This window comes from Megalops cyprinoides, chromosome 7 (genome assembly GCF_013368585.1).
Source record: "Megalops cyprinoides isolate fMegCyp1 chromosome 7, fMegCyp1.pri, whole genome shotgun sequence".
NCBI lineage: Eukaryota > Metazoa > Chordata > Actinopteri > Elopiformes > Megalopidae > Megalops > Megalops cyprinoides.
This window is the reverse complement of record NC_050589.1, coordinates 35616019-35630309: the sequence shown is the minus strand read 5'-3', so window position 1 is coordinate 35630309 and position 14291 is coordinate 35616019. Positions and strand designations below refer to the sequence as shown.

The following is a 14291-nucleotide window of genomic DNA, read 5'->3' as shown; positions in this document are numbered from 1 at the left end:
CCCTTATTATTAACCCAGTATCATACTGTACTGCTAATTTTTTGCAATTGACGTTTAAATGTTTAACAGAAGTTGTTCTGATCAACAGACAGAGAGGAGAAGGAACTTCAAAACATTTAAGTAAACTACGTGAAGATAAAAACCACAAGTAACTGGACCAAGTTTAGGTATGAAGAATAGCATTTTCTTAATATCTGCGTGAGTGGAGGTACTTCCCAATGAACTTGTTAGAAAGTATGGGGTACGGAATACTTGCAGTTCATCCCTACTATGTGCATACACTTCTCGACACATAACACACACGACAGACATATTTAAATTAACAACTGAATACGTTTCTTTCATACGCTGGCGTACTGGCAACTAGGTTGGTTCAACCACATGACACACTCCCTCGCCACGCCCCTTAAAAATCACATGATGCGGGTTGTGTACCTGTGCATCTTAGCTTCACACACCTGTGCGTCTCACGAGCACGTGACGGGTGAACAGGTGAGCGGACGCTGCATGAAAATAGAGACGAATAAATAGTTCTCATTTTGTTTCAGTGTTTTTTCCCCGAGTAGGAGGGGTTTTGAGAAAATGAGACTGGAGTGAGATCCACAACGAACCGTGCAAGAGCAAACCCGCAGAAATCGCAGGAAGGTGATTACGACGACCGGCGCGGAAGCTGCTTAAGGAGCTGGTTGCGACTCTTGAATGACAGTGACAAACGTGTATCAAAGGGACTAAGGACAATAAGTTATTGAGAAAATTATTGTATCTCTTCTGAACTCAGCTGCAAGCAAAACACTGTGATGGCGTCAGTCGGTAACTCTGGCACCACTTCAAGTCCGATGGTTATCCTGGTCCCTAAAACCAAGACCAAGAAGAAGCACTTTGTACAGCAGAAGGTGAAGGTGTTCCGAGCCAGCGACCCCGTCCTGAGCGTCTTTATGTGGGGAGTAAATCATTCGGTACGTACTACAAACCTGTTTGAAATATCTCCAGTGAACAGCCTAACTAGCTCGCCATAGCTTCATACCAGCCATTACTGCATCAATATAGTGTTCGTCTTCATTTGTATCTAATACAGTTTACCTTATGGTGCCATTTAAAGCAGCCGCGTTGCCGCATTTGCTATGTAGCTAGCTAAACGTTGTTGCATATTGATCAAGAGTTAGAAGCTAGCTAGTAACGTTATTCTCTGTACATGCTTATTCATATAGTTTTGAAAGAACGTTGCAGTAGGTTCTAAGTTATTTAGCAGGTAAACTAACGAGCGCGATAGTCTGTTACTAAGTCAATCATTGTGCACAACTTTGTGGTTTCCAATGTGGAAATTTTTGCGTTATGTCTGGTTTATGATTGAACCACGAGGCTTTGTTGCAAAATGTGCGCCTGGGAGCGCGTGACCGCAGAGATTGAACATGTAAGCCAGTTGGTATTTTAGCATGCAGAAGTGGATGGTATCGGTATTCTGAAGAATTGCAACTTTGACAAGGAAACGTTTGGCCCTTTTTTGTTTTGATGTAGGCTAAGTCGCTTGCATCATGGAGCACATAAGCACACGGCATTGTAATGACATCGACGCCTTTCATGGATCTCTCATAGTAGCCGATACAAGTATGTAGAACTGGGTCATCTTCATTTTGCTGCTTAAGCGGGCTGGTTCTTCACTGTAGTTGATATGACAGCTGTATTGGGTAAAGAAAACACCCAAGAGATTGGTGGGTATTCAACTTTAGCGTTATACTGCCTTGTCCATAAGTTTGACTGATGAATTTACGTTCTACAACTTTTAGATTATTACACTTAATTACGAGTTTGGCGGCTGCAGAGATGAACAACAAACAACGTACAACCACAGAAATTAAGTTCGCCAAATGTTTTGGTATAAATGCCGTACCGATTACTTTGAATTCCCCCTTCGTCTTGCCCATTTCTTGTTCGCTGCCTGCGCCACAATTTGGCTAGCCGCAGTAGTACAGACACCTATGTTAAATGGTAATGGATTATTTTTTTTCTTCCCGGGCATCCATAATACCCATGTATGATCATGTAGGACCAACCGCTTGGTCCTTTATTAATGTTTGCCAGCAGACATTTTCCATTTTTTCCCTCTTGGAATCTAGTCTGAGCGTAATAATGATGCGTGTGACTCAGTCATTGCATATTTGCTTTTATATTTTATTTCATATTCTTCTGAAGTCGTTGTATGCGTCATAGTTGAACGCCAATGTAACAGGATGTGCTTCGGTGTTTCGCTAATGTTTATGCGATTAATAATCCTGCCATTAGAATTACCTTTTTACACTATTAAAATTGTTCATAAGTGTGGCAACATGCTTGTCATCTTAACCTGACGCTACTGTGTTTGAGTGGGTTTTCCCATGAGCCCTTTCAGCTTCCTATCTCTGGTTTCACCTCCTTCCGTTTTGCTTGTATTCATGTCAGGTTATCTGTAGTATGTGTGCGTTTCAAAACATGTGTGTAACAGTGTTTTTTTTTTTCTTGATTTACAGATAAATGACTTAAGCCAGGTACCTGTCCCAGTTATGTTGCTCCCAGATGACTTTAAAGCAAATGCCAAGATCAAAGTCAACAACCACCTCTTCAACAAGTAAGGCAAAATCACTATACTGTATACATGGGCACGGAACATAATACTGACCAAATGTTTACAATGTGTAGGGGGGGAAAGTGTCATGTGTTTCAGGGCAAATGAAAGCTTGTTTTGGGGTAGTGGGAAAAAGTCACCATTGTCTTTAGAATCCAGCTGCCTCATTCAAGCAGAGTGTCTGTCAGTTTGTCTGACCTTTCATTTCTGTTCAAAATAAACTACATCAGGCATGGTCGATCTGTGGCCCTGTTATATTTCTCTTCATTTGAAATTACAAGCAACTCCTTAACATTCATCAGATGAATAAACAGAAGGCTGAAATATGCAAACATTTTGTTACACTGCCTTCATCAGTGAAAAGGTGTTGCTCTGTTGGCATCCTTTTTTATGTAATTCTGATGTGTCACAACAGGCATACAGATTAGATACAGAATGGAGATAAGTAATGCAGATGCATAATACATAATAATTCTGAATCAGCACCTCGGTTCTTAGTAAGGAAATTGAAAAATTATGAGCCTGTGGTAGCAATTCCAAGTTTACAAAAGCATATTAGAAAGTAAAAACAAATTAAAACTTGTCTGAGAGGGGAACGTGCACCACAGATTTGTGGTGAGTCACTAAACAAGTCAGTGCTGCAGAGTCAGAGAGAACCAAAATTATCACCGTGGCTGCTGGCAACAAGGGCACGTATCGGCTTACCCATAGATAACACCTTCCTTAGGACCGTAACATGAATTTCTGTGAAGGTTTTCAGCATTCAAATGAATCCTGGTAAATTCTTGATGGTAGCTCACACGGACTGGTGCTGCTTGGCTTCTTTCTGGAGCTGATAGAGCATTTTCCCGGGTGGTACTTTGCTGCTGCGTGAGTGGCAGTGGGGTGCAAGTGGTATGTTTGCCCTGAGGTTTTATGTGAGCATTTTGCGTGGGTGTGCGTATCTGAGCGCTTGATTTTTTGTGTGCAGGACCCAACCTGTTAACCTGGACTTAGACGTTACATTACATTATTGGCATTTAGCAGACACTCTTATCCAGAGCGACTTACATCAGTTACAGTTTTTTTTTTTACAATGTTATCCATTTATACAGCTGAATATTATGGGGCAATTGTGGGTTGAGTACCTTGCCAAAGGGTACAGCAGCAGTGGGGAATCGAACCGGCAACCTTTCAGGTTTCGAGCCCTGCTCCTTAACCACTACGCAACACTACTGTAAGATGAGCGGGGATCTCCAGAATCCCTTCATCTTTCTGGGAATCTGGGCCGCTCCTCTAGAGTAAACTTGTCAAGAAATCAGAGCTTCACCACATTGCAATTATGTACCTCCTTCACTGAACCCACTTTCAGCCATATCGTGTGTCCCTTCATTCTGTACTCTGTGTCTGTTATACTGATGTACTGGGTGTCTGTGGTTGTGTCCTTGTGTACTGCAGATGGAATGAGTTGTGTCTGAAATCAAACGGTAACAGAGTGAGAAATTCCTCATCTGAGCGTAAAGCAGAACCAGATAGAGGAGAGGTGGGGGGAAGGGCTGAGAAGTACAAAGAGAAATGTATTCTTTTCCCGATTCCCCCACCAGAGAGAATTTACCAGGACATTTCAAGTTCAAGGAGTACTGCCCACAAGTATTCCGGAATCTCAGGGAGAGGTTTGGAATCGAGGACCTGGATTATCAGGTGAGAGAGCTCAGTTCCAGACCTGTCTGCCAGGCATTCAGATCTGAGAGAAGTCATGGACGAGAGACCTGAAAATGCCACGCTGAGACATTCGACTAGAGGGCTGTGTTTATTGTACCCCACTGCACACACACAGATGCACATACTGTCAGGGCCGGTGTGCATGATGCCTGGGCCCGGGACAAAATTATTTCAATGCCCCCACCCCACTTAAAATAAAAATACGTTTGACAGCACGCTTGAAATATTCAACACCATGCTTTATTGTTAGGACAACTGAAATGTCATTCAAAAACGTTCAAAAAACAGTCAGAATGTCATCCACCACACCTTTTTGGTGGCAAAGTCATGTATTATGTCTTTAAAGTCCAGATTCTGTGCCAACTGGCTCTCTATTGAAAGCAATGCCAAACCACTTAATCTGTCTTGAGACATAGTAGATCGCAGATAGTTTTTTATAAATTTCATCTTACTGAACGCACGTTCACCACCCAAGACAGTCACCGACAAGCACAGAAAAATGTGCAGTAAGACACACAAGTCACCATAAATACTCTGAAGATTCAGTACATATCATATACACTAGCTACTGAATTAGGAACCTGGCATGTCTCGACCTCATAACCAAGGGCAGAGAGGTAGCTACCATGTTAGACTCAATAGTTACAAGAGTTTAATATACAACAGCATAAAGTAGTAAACTATTCCAACTGCACACTAATAATAAATAATGTGGAACCGACAAGTCAAATTCAGTAACTGTCAGTCTCGCAGTTACCCTACTGAAACAAAAGTTTAGCAAGATAGCTAAACTACCTCACTAACGTCTAGTAGGCTTCTCATTTCGCCAACAAGCTAATTTGCTGTTTTCAAACAAGACAGTGTAATGGGGAAAGTGCATTCCTTGCTTCAAGTTTTAATTTCCAGAAAATGTCATTAAACGAACAGTCACAGCAAATGAGCCAGCAAACGTCTGCGCTCACTTGCACGAGTATGCATTAGCAGGCTAGTCATCTTCTTTTTTTCTCTTTTCTTTTGCTTTTGAGTGCCAGATTTGTGAATAGACATTTTGACAGCTCGATTTGGTAAAGGGGGTGTGGACGAATTAACGTAGGACTACCCTTAAGACCAAAACATTTTGCAATATAATAGGGGGGACATGTTTAGGATACATATTGTAGAATGATAAATGGTTTGATGGCAAGCATCATGTATTCAAAGCAAATAATGCCAACACTTTCTGAAAACATATAAATTTGTCTAAATATTCCACCAATCAATGGCCAACATTTATGAATGAGGATTACTCTCTCTGAGGATTACTCTCTCTCCGGGATAACTTCCCCGATTGTCCCCCCCAGACACAGGGCCTGCATACTGTATTGAATTTATGGTAATTCTGGTAAGGCTGATACGGACAAAGATGTTAAAAGTCCCCCCCCCACCCCCCCCCCCCATCCCCAGCATGGTTTACATGTGATTCTATCCTGATTACCGAGATTAGCCGTTGTGAGCAGTGATGTTGCCTGGAGCACATAGGATTATGAGTAGCACTGCTTTCCTGACACACATATGTCAAAGCTCAGCCAAGCTGTCTCTCTCTAACACCACTTTGTATGGGCAGTTTATAACGTAATGCACAATGGTTATTATGATACATGCAGGGACCCTTATCCAATGTGTGCTCAGAATAGATTTATAGATAGATTTACAGCCTTCTCCTTTCTTAATCTATGATCCTTAAATATTACATCACACAGCCACTACATGTTGGTTTATTTTTAGCAGAAATGTATTATTAAAGCTGTATAGTATTTAAATGAGATTTTTGGGCAATGATGGCTTTCTCCTTTCTCCACAGGCCTCTTTGGCCCGTAGCCCCCCTGTCAAGGGAGGGGAGGGACAGGGGGAGGGGCTTCTGCTGACCTCGTATGACCGCACACTGGTGGTCAAGCAGATATCCAGCGAGGATGTGGAGAACATGCACAACATCCTGTCTGAATACCATCAGGTAAAGGCTTGATTAGTGACCCGCCTGGGAAACCAGCTTCTTGAGGGATGTTATACTGGTGAGCCGGTGAGCAGCTAAAAATAGTGCCTGAGTACAGTATGTGTAGTGTAGGAGCTGTCTTCTTTCAGATGAGACATTAAACTGTAGTCCTGATTCACTTGTGGTCATTAGACCCTGTGGAGATTATAGGGGTGTTAACCCCAGCGCCCTGGTCAAAGTGGCGATTTGCATCTCAATCCAGTTGCTTAAATATCACCTCTACAGCCCATCAGAAACATAATCCCTCATGTTCACCTCCTGCCGTGTTTCCCAAGGTGCTATCAGTGGAGAAATGAGTTCTTAGTTGACCTTCCTGGTTAAATAAAGGTTATGTAAATAAATAAACTTCCCACTAAGAGGCCTAGAGCAATGGGGTTGCCAGTTCCCCACGAGCAAAGCCACATTGTGTCTTCTGTGGAGTTGCTATGGCATTTCACAGCAATACAGGAAGAACAAACAATAGTATGGCTTCCAGCTCACTTTTAGCTGTGGTATTTGCTCCTGTAAGTGAAAGAAGGCCAATGATGAGATCAATACGAGTAACAACATGTTTTTTTTTACTACTCAGCAAGGGAACTAAATATGGTTGTGTTGGGTCCATTCCTAGGAACATGCTATGTGTTAAGAGGTTGCAACGACATTGATGTCACGCTTTCCTAGAATATTTATAGAAAGACTTCAGTCAAAACCAGAGGTCTTGAGATTGCTTTTTTGTTGCTCTTGGTAGTATACAGAGCTGCCAACCAGGTGAAGTCATTAGTTTTGAGTACCATTAAATTTAATGGTTAAATTTATTTAATGGCAAGTGAGTTTTGCAGTGGGATTTTAACCTGTGAGATGTGCATTAAGTGCGAATGGTGCACAGCCAAAGCAGTTAAACACTCCATCTCTTTAATTCTCACACATTCTCTCCCTCTTTGCTGAAATGTGCCTGAATACTTTGGAAGGTTTTAGCCATAAGTGAGCAATGTGTGATATTGATGAACAAAAGGTATACATTTTGCTCAGATTTAGTTTTACCTGAGATTTTTTGTGTTCTTATTCATTACATTACATGCATTTAGCAGACGCTACTATCCAGAGCAACTTCTAGCATCATAGAACATAAGTGTATCCATTCAAGTTAAATGAGCAACAGTGTCAGACCAGGCTAACAACACTCACACACCAGTGAGTGTCAGCATAATGCTATTCAAGCCCTACCACAACTTGTACAACCTGACTAGACAATGCAAGTTAAGTATACTAGAACACAGAAACCAAAATACATCACAATACTACACATAAAATAAAAATCAGTCCTATAGATAGCAGGTGTTAGGGGGCAGGGATTGAGGTGGAACCGAGATGTAGTCTGAAGAGGTGGCTCTTCAGTCTGTGTCGGCAGATGGCCAGGGATTCCATTGTCCTGACCTCTGGAGGGGGGAGTCCATTGCCCTGTAGATGCAGAGCATAGTGATCTTTTTGTATGACTAACATTTTTTGTTATTCTTTTATAGACGATACAGAATAATATGCACTTCAAAATCAGCCATTTTCTCCCCCCAACCCACCCTTAACCCCCAACCTGTCAACACTGGAATCATGGCCCAGGTTATCAACATATAGAAAATCTGAGAAGTCGAAATGAAAAATAATAAAATGATTGTAAAGCGCGTAGTGATTTTGACGGAACATAGGGTTTGAAGACCGGTCATGGGTATGAGAGGGCTGTCCCTATTCACTTAGCTTTTAGGATTTTTTCTTCTTTGTGTGTCTCTCCTGTTTGTTTATTTGTGCCCTTGTGATACCTGTTCAGCTGTTGAACAGGTATCACAGAGACCTCCCCCTTCTCCCCCTCTCAGCACATAGTGAAGTGCCATGGCAGCACGCTTCTCCCGCAGTTCCTGGGCATGTACCGCGTCAGCGTGGAGAACGAGGACACCTACCTGCTGGTCATGAGGAACATGTTCAGCCACAGGCTCGTCGTGCACAGGAAGTACGACCTGAAGGTGAGATGGAGGCGCAGGAAGCTGCCGTTTGTGTGAGCATTACGGGGTCAGCCTTCTCTGCGTTTTGATTGCGCCCTGCTTCCATTTCCTCACTGCCACCAGGTGGCTCTGTGTGGTCATGGTGCAGATGTAACACTAGGGGGTGCTCTCTGCTTACCAGAGAATCAGTCTCCTTTGAGGTTTTCACTGGGGCTGCGGTATGTGTTGAAATATTGAGCCGGAATCCCACCAGAAAGTTCCCTGCAGTACTCAAGCTGGCATCGACTTGAGCTCAAGCTGGAAGCCTCCATCTATTAGCTGTTTTATTGCCAGACATTTCAGAATGTCTTTTGTATGCTTATTCATTTAAGATATTTTAATTAATGGAGCTGCATGTTTTGGTTTAGAACAAGTCATGATAATAAATTGCTTGTTTTTACAGGGGTCTCTGGTGTCACGGGAAGCAAGTGACAAAGAGAAGGTATGATGGGACTGTCATTCGCTCATTGAGTCTCCATTGATGGCATTGTTGTTTCTGTTTCTCCATGTGCTCCGTGCTGTAAGTATTGTGAGGAGGTTATGGGGTGACATCTGACCTTTTCACGTTCCATCTTCCCATGCCTGGTTGTCCCACAGGTGAAAGAGCTGCCCACCTACAAGGACGTGGACTTCAGGAATAACATGCAGAAAGTATATGTGAGCGAGGACCAGAAGGAGAAGATCCTGGAGAAGCTGAACAGGGATGTGGAGGTGAGGAGCTTTCTGTATGTCACTGCCTCCTTGGGCTTGTCTGTGTGTGTCTGTGTGTATGCTCCTCTCTGTATGTGTAGAGTATGTCCGTATGTTTGTGTTCATTTAGGTGTGTGTCTATCTGTGCTAGGGCTGCGTGATATAGCCGTCGCAATATATTGAATAGCTATTTTTAGCACAATAGCAGCTGTCTCCGGTATGTGGCGTAAGTGTTTATTCCCGTGTTGTTTTCCCTTTAGTCATACCTGATGCAGGAGCACAACTCCAAAGTTCAGAAGAAAGTTAAAGAAAAATTTGTATCTATATGTTGGTTAACTCACCTATTAGCTTTAAAAAACACATAGCATATGTTTTCACTCTTTATCTTTGTAGCCATGTATTTCTATCTACCACATGGAAGCAGCATAGTGCTGGGAAAACAAATAAGAATAAACCTAACCCCACATACCAGGGATAGCTGTTATTGTGCTAAAAATAGCTATTCGATATATTGCAACGGCTATATCGCGCAGCCCTAATCTGTGCATTTGTGTGAGTGAGTGACAGAGAGAGAGAAGGTGCTGGCTGATGCACCGCGCATAAAACAAACAGAAGGATGAAACTGTACCAAAACACAATAACAATAATTTATTTTTTAAAAAATCAACAAAGTAAGGAACCCAGCCTTGGGACACAAGCACCACAATTACAAGCTGCTCACAGTAGTGTGCCTCCAGTAGCAACCACACACACCTGTATTTAATGCACTTAGGCAGATGTGATCCATAACCGATGGCTGACTTCACATGCACATCAGACAGTTACAATTACTAATAGGCAAACAACAGGTTTGGGTGCAACGGATGAAATGTGACCTGCTATTGGTAGGTTTGAATTTGATTGAAGACAAAGGGGGACAGGTGAGGGCTCTCATCTACAGTCTGTATGTGCATATGCATGTCCGCAGTTCCTTGTGAAGTTAAAGATCATGGACTACAGCCTGCTTCTCGGGATCCACGATGTGGCACGGGCAGAGCGCGAGGAGGAGGAGACGGAGGAGGCCTCCTTTGAGGAGGAGGCGGAGCCTGAGAATGGCCTAACACCCGCCCCAGTGGTGGGCTCCTACGGCACCTCCCCCGAAGGCATCGCTGGCTACATGAACTGCTGCAAGCCCCTGGGACCAGGAGAGTTTGACCCCTACATCGACGTGTATGCCATCAAAAGTGCCCCTGGTGAGTCTTGGGGAAGGTGACTGAAAAACAGGATATGGGCTTGGGGGAGGGGCTTGTGGGCCGTGTGTCTGTGTGGTCTTTGTGCTCTTATGCATTGTGTATTATACAAAGTAACCAACCAAGAGATGATTAAAAGGCTGCTTCTCAGTAAGGAAGAGATGTTTTTTGGAATAGGGTGGAGTAGAATATGAACAGAGGGATCACTAAAAACAGAAATGCATATCTGATTGGTGCAAAGACAAAGGGAAGGGCTATAACGTTTCACTGGCACAGGAAGTAGGAAGAGAACGTGTCACTTGCTGTTCTATTCCAGGTGCCCCTCAGAGGGAGGTGTACTTCATGGGTCTGATCGACGTACTGACACATTACGACACCAAGAAGAAAGCTGCTCATGCTGCAAAGACGGTCAAACATGGGGTGAGTGAGGGAGGGATGGGGAGAGGAAGGGAATGTGAAGAAGGGAATGTAGGAGAGAGAGGGAGATAAGGAGGGAAGGTAGGAGGAAGGGCATGTCTGAAAGAAGCCCCTTTCAGACATGCACTGAAAGCCGGAACTTATCTAGCCATTAACCGGAGGGGCTGTATGTGAGAACGCAAACGTCCGAATCAGTCGGACTGGACATGAGACGAGCTTCGTTCCGCCAGCTCCCTAATACAAAGTCCGTCTCATATCGGAGTGAGCCCATGTGTGAATAGAGCAGGTAATTTGCTGGAGAGCTCACAGTGAGCAAGTGGGAGTGTTGATGACGTTTATATCATGCGACTGACGCGAAACCGGAAGAATACAAACATCTGCTTCGTACTCTGTTCTGCTTGCCTGTATATTGCTTTCCACTCTGTCGTTGATATTGCGGATATGTCCAAATGCATGTTATTTTGAGTCCAATGATCGTTAAAGAGATAGTTAGCTATAATTATACTGCCAAAACTTGTCTCTTACGATGATTAATAACGTTGGTTAGTAGTTTATTATCTGGTTAGTAGCTAGCTAAGCTGTAGCTATTAGTGATAGGTATAGTGAGATAGGTGAGCTGGTGACCTAACATTACATAGCGAACAACAAAAACATACCTTCCTGTTATAATAAATGTATAATTAATAGTGGTGTAACAGACCGTAGTTGATCCGTGATCCATGCGGATCCCCCTCCCAACGGTTCGGCACGCATGTGAACAGCGGATTAATTGCAAAGTTTAACCATAATAGTGTGAAATACAGTTCTACTGTTGCTGTTACTTTTTGAAGTAATAATTCCCTAAATCTCGATGCAGAGTTGCAGTGAAGATAAAAGCGCCATTTTAAAAACCAGCAACCTTACTTAGCAGAAGCATTGCGAAGATAAAGGCTGCTTCTGAAATCACTTACTTGTTCACTCACTCACAGTCTTACAATAAATTAATAATTTTCTGGATATAGTTTTATGTTTGCAGTTTTATTCGAACATTTGTATGAACATCTTTGTGTCTAACTGTGCCAGCCTGCTAGCTAAGTGAATAGCTAGTTGCAACTTACATTAACCTGCTAGCTAGATAATACCGCTACCTATCTAGCTATCACTAGCTAACATAAAGAACTGACTCGCATGGTCATGATTTCACATGACAATGTAACATACTACAAATGTAATCATTAATGGTCATATACTGGGTACTACACTGAAAAATAGCATGCAGTATACAGTATGTACTTGTGTATACGCAGTACAAAATATGCAGCAGGCGGTTTCGAATGCAGCCACCGCGATTTCTGCAGCGTACTTTTTGCGTCATGTCCTGTCTCCTGCACGCCCACGCCTAAAGCAACCGGAATATTTCCAATATGTGAGAACGCGTCTGTCACGGACAGTCTCGTGTTGTGCGCTACATGTGTGAAAGGGCAATTCCAACCAATTTCCAGACCCGATTCTCCAGACATTTGTCCGGAGTTCATGTGCGAAAATGGCTTAAGAGAGAGAGTGAGATAAGGAGGGAAGGTAGGAGGAAGGGAATGTGAAAAAGGGAAAAAGAGAGGGAGGGAGAGAGGGAGGGAAGGATGAAGGGAATGTAAAAAAAGGGAAAAAGACAGGCAGGGAGGGAGGGAAGGAGGAAGGGAATGTAAAAAAGGGAATGAGAGCGGGAATGTAAGAAAGGGTGGGAGAAAGGTAATGTGAGAGAGAGAGAGAGAGAAAGAGAGTCAGTCAGAGGTAGAGAGGGAGGCTGGCTGGTTGGGTGGGTGAGAAAGAGGGAGAAGTAGGCATTAGGGAACACTTTAAAAGGGGAAACAAAATGTGCCGCCAACACACTGTTTGAATGTGGGCACCGTGCTTTAATGACACAACACATTGGGGAGTTTTATAAGAGTGCGCAGACATTCCATTCTCTTTCCTGTTTGTGCTTACTTTTTCACCCGGTGCCTGTACCCACACATGCACACATTCCTCTAAGAATATGAAACGAAATGCTTAGCTGCATATCACTCTGGGGAGTTTGTTCATTTCAACTGTACCAAGCGCTTTCGAGACCATAAAGGTAGATACAGAGACATTCATAACCTCATGCCATTTCCTCGTTGCAGGGTGCCCCTTGGCTCACCGCTGTTTGTAATAAGTCATCTGTGTTGTTTCCAGGCTGGCGCCGAAATCTCAACTGTCCACCCCGAACAGTACGCCAAGCGATTTCGTGACTTCATCGCAAACATCTTCGCCTAGCATTGGCCTGTCTCTGCGCCGCTGGTACTGAGGCCAACATCATGCAAAAAAGTTTTTTCCTTTCTTCATTGTTGTTTTGTTTTATTTTTTCATGCTTCCTAATTTCTCTTCCATTTTTTTGTCTGGGATGTATGTTTTTTCATGAAAGTTGTCCTAAAATGCAAAATATGCGAAGGATTTCAATTTTATCTTATAGGATCTTGTTTGTATTTATGTAATGTATTACAGATGGATATTTATTGCTGAATGCATATCATTAATAATAATTGGTAACACTAAGCTCACTGGAGGTTTGAGGGTTTTCAGATGTGTCTGTTAATTCACACCCTGGTGGGCCAGCGGACAGAAGACCACGTGACCCTGGGAAACTATCGTTTGCTGAGAACCATGTGACATGGTTTACAGTTGATCAACCCTCAGATTCCCTATTTACATCAAAGGGGGACCCTGGGAGAACATAGCCCCATTCAGCCCATTCCACAGTCATCCACTTAATGACATCACAAGGTTTTTGGCTGTATTACTGTGCTCCAGTGGTATGATGATGATATCTTTAATTGAATTAGGTACTCTCTATAGAGCTGTGTCAGCCATACCCATAGCTTTGAATGCTGAGCAGTAGTGCATAATAACTGTTTAACTGTTATATGCAGTAAATGATGAAGCATTTTCTTGTGTTGAAATGACTGAGACTGAAAGCAGAGGCTAGACCTCATATGCCTTACAGTTGTTGTGCATGTTTGTCTTTTTTTGAAAATCAGATTTCAGACCAAATATACAGAGATTTTCTGACAAGCTATGTGTACTTTTTGGGGGTTATTACCCCCCCCCCCCCTTTAAATATATATATATATATATATATATATATATATATATAAAAATTAGGGCTGTTCGATTATGGCAAAAATCAAAATCAACCAAAATCAATAGTGACATCACAATTATTTAACATGATTACTCACTGACTTTGGAAACATCTTGCATTTATTGAACTTAAAAAGACAAATTTATTTTTTCAACAGTAGATTTTCTTGAACTTTAACCCTTTCGCGCATACAGTCACACCGGTGTGATTTGTCATTTAGCGTGTATGCTAAAACCGGTGCGATTAGAACACTAGATTGGAAAAATTCTACTTAATTTTAGCTTTGAGGAAACAGCGATTTAACTTTAAAAAAATGTAGCAAATGCTAACTGAAAACTATGAGAAGCTTAACGCTAATGAAAACATAACGCACCATGTAAAGTAACACGTATGCTACAGCAGCATAAAAATAATTAAGTTACGTACAAAAGGGTTAACAGTGGATTTTCTTGAACTTTAAATATAATTCAACTGAAAAACA

The 14291-nt window shown here is 42.5% G+C and overlaps 1 protein-coding gene across 1 annotated transcript; it reads left to right on the top strand.

Moving 5' to 3' along the window:
* The first annotated feature begins 476 nt into the window (after positions 1-476).
* On the top strand, positions 477-12980 carry pip4k2ca (phosphatidylinositol-5-phosphate 4-kinase, type II, gamma a). The gene is made up of 10 exons (XM_036533662.1): positions 477-956; positions 2505-2602; positions 4183-4279; positions 6141-6290; positions 8174-8320; positions 8742-8780; positions 8936-9049; positions 9996-10260; positions 10574-10677; positions 12865-12980. Exons 1-10 carry the CDS (start codon positions 798-800, stop codon positions 12943-12945), a joined length of 1254 nt encoding a protein of 417 aa, XP_036389555.1. The 5' UTR covers positions 477-797; the 3' UTR covers positions 12946-12980.
* The last annotated feature ends 1311 nt before the right edge of the window (positions 12981-14291 follow it).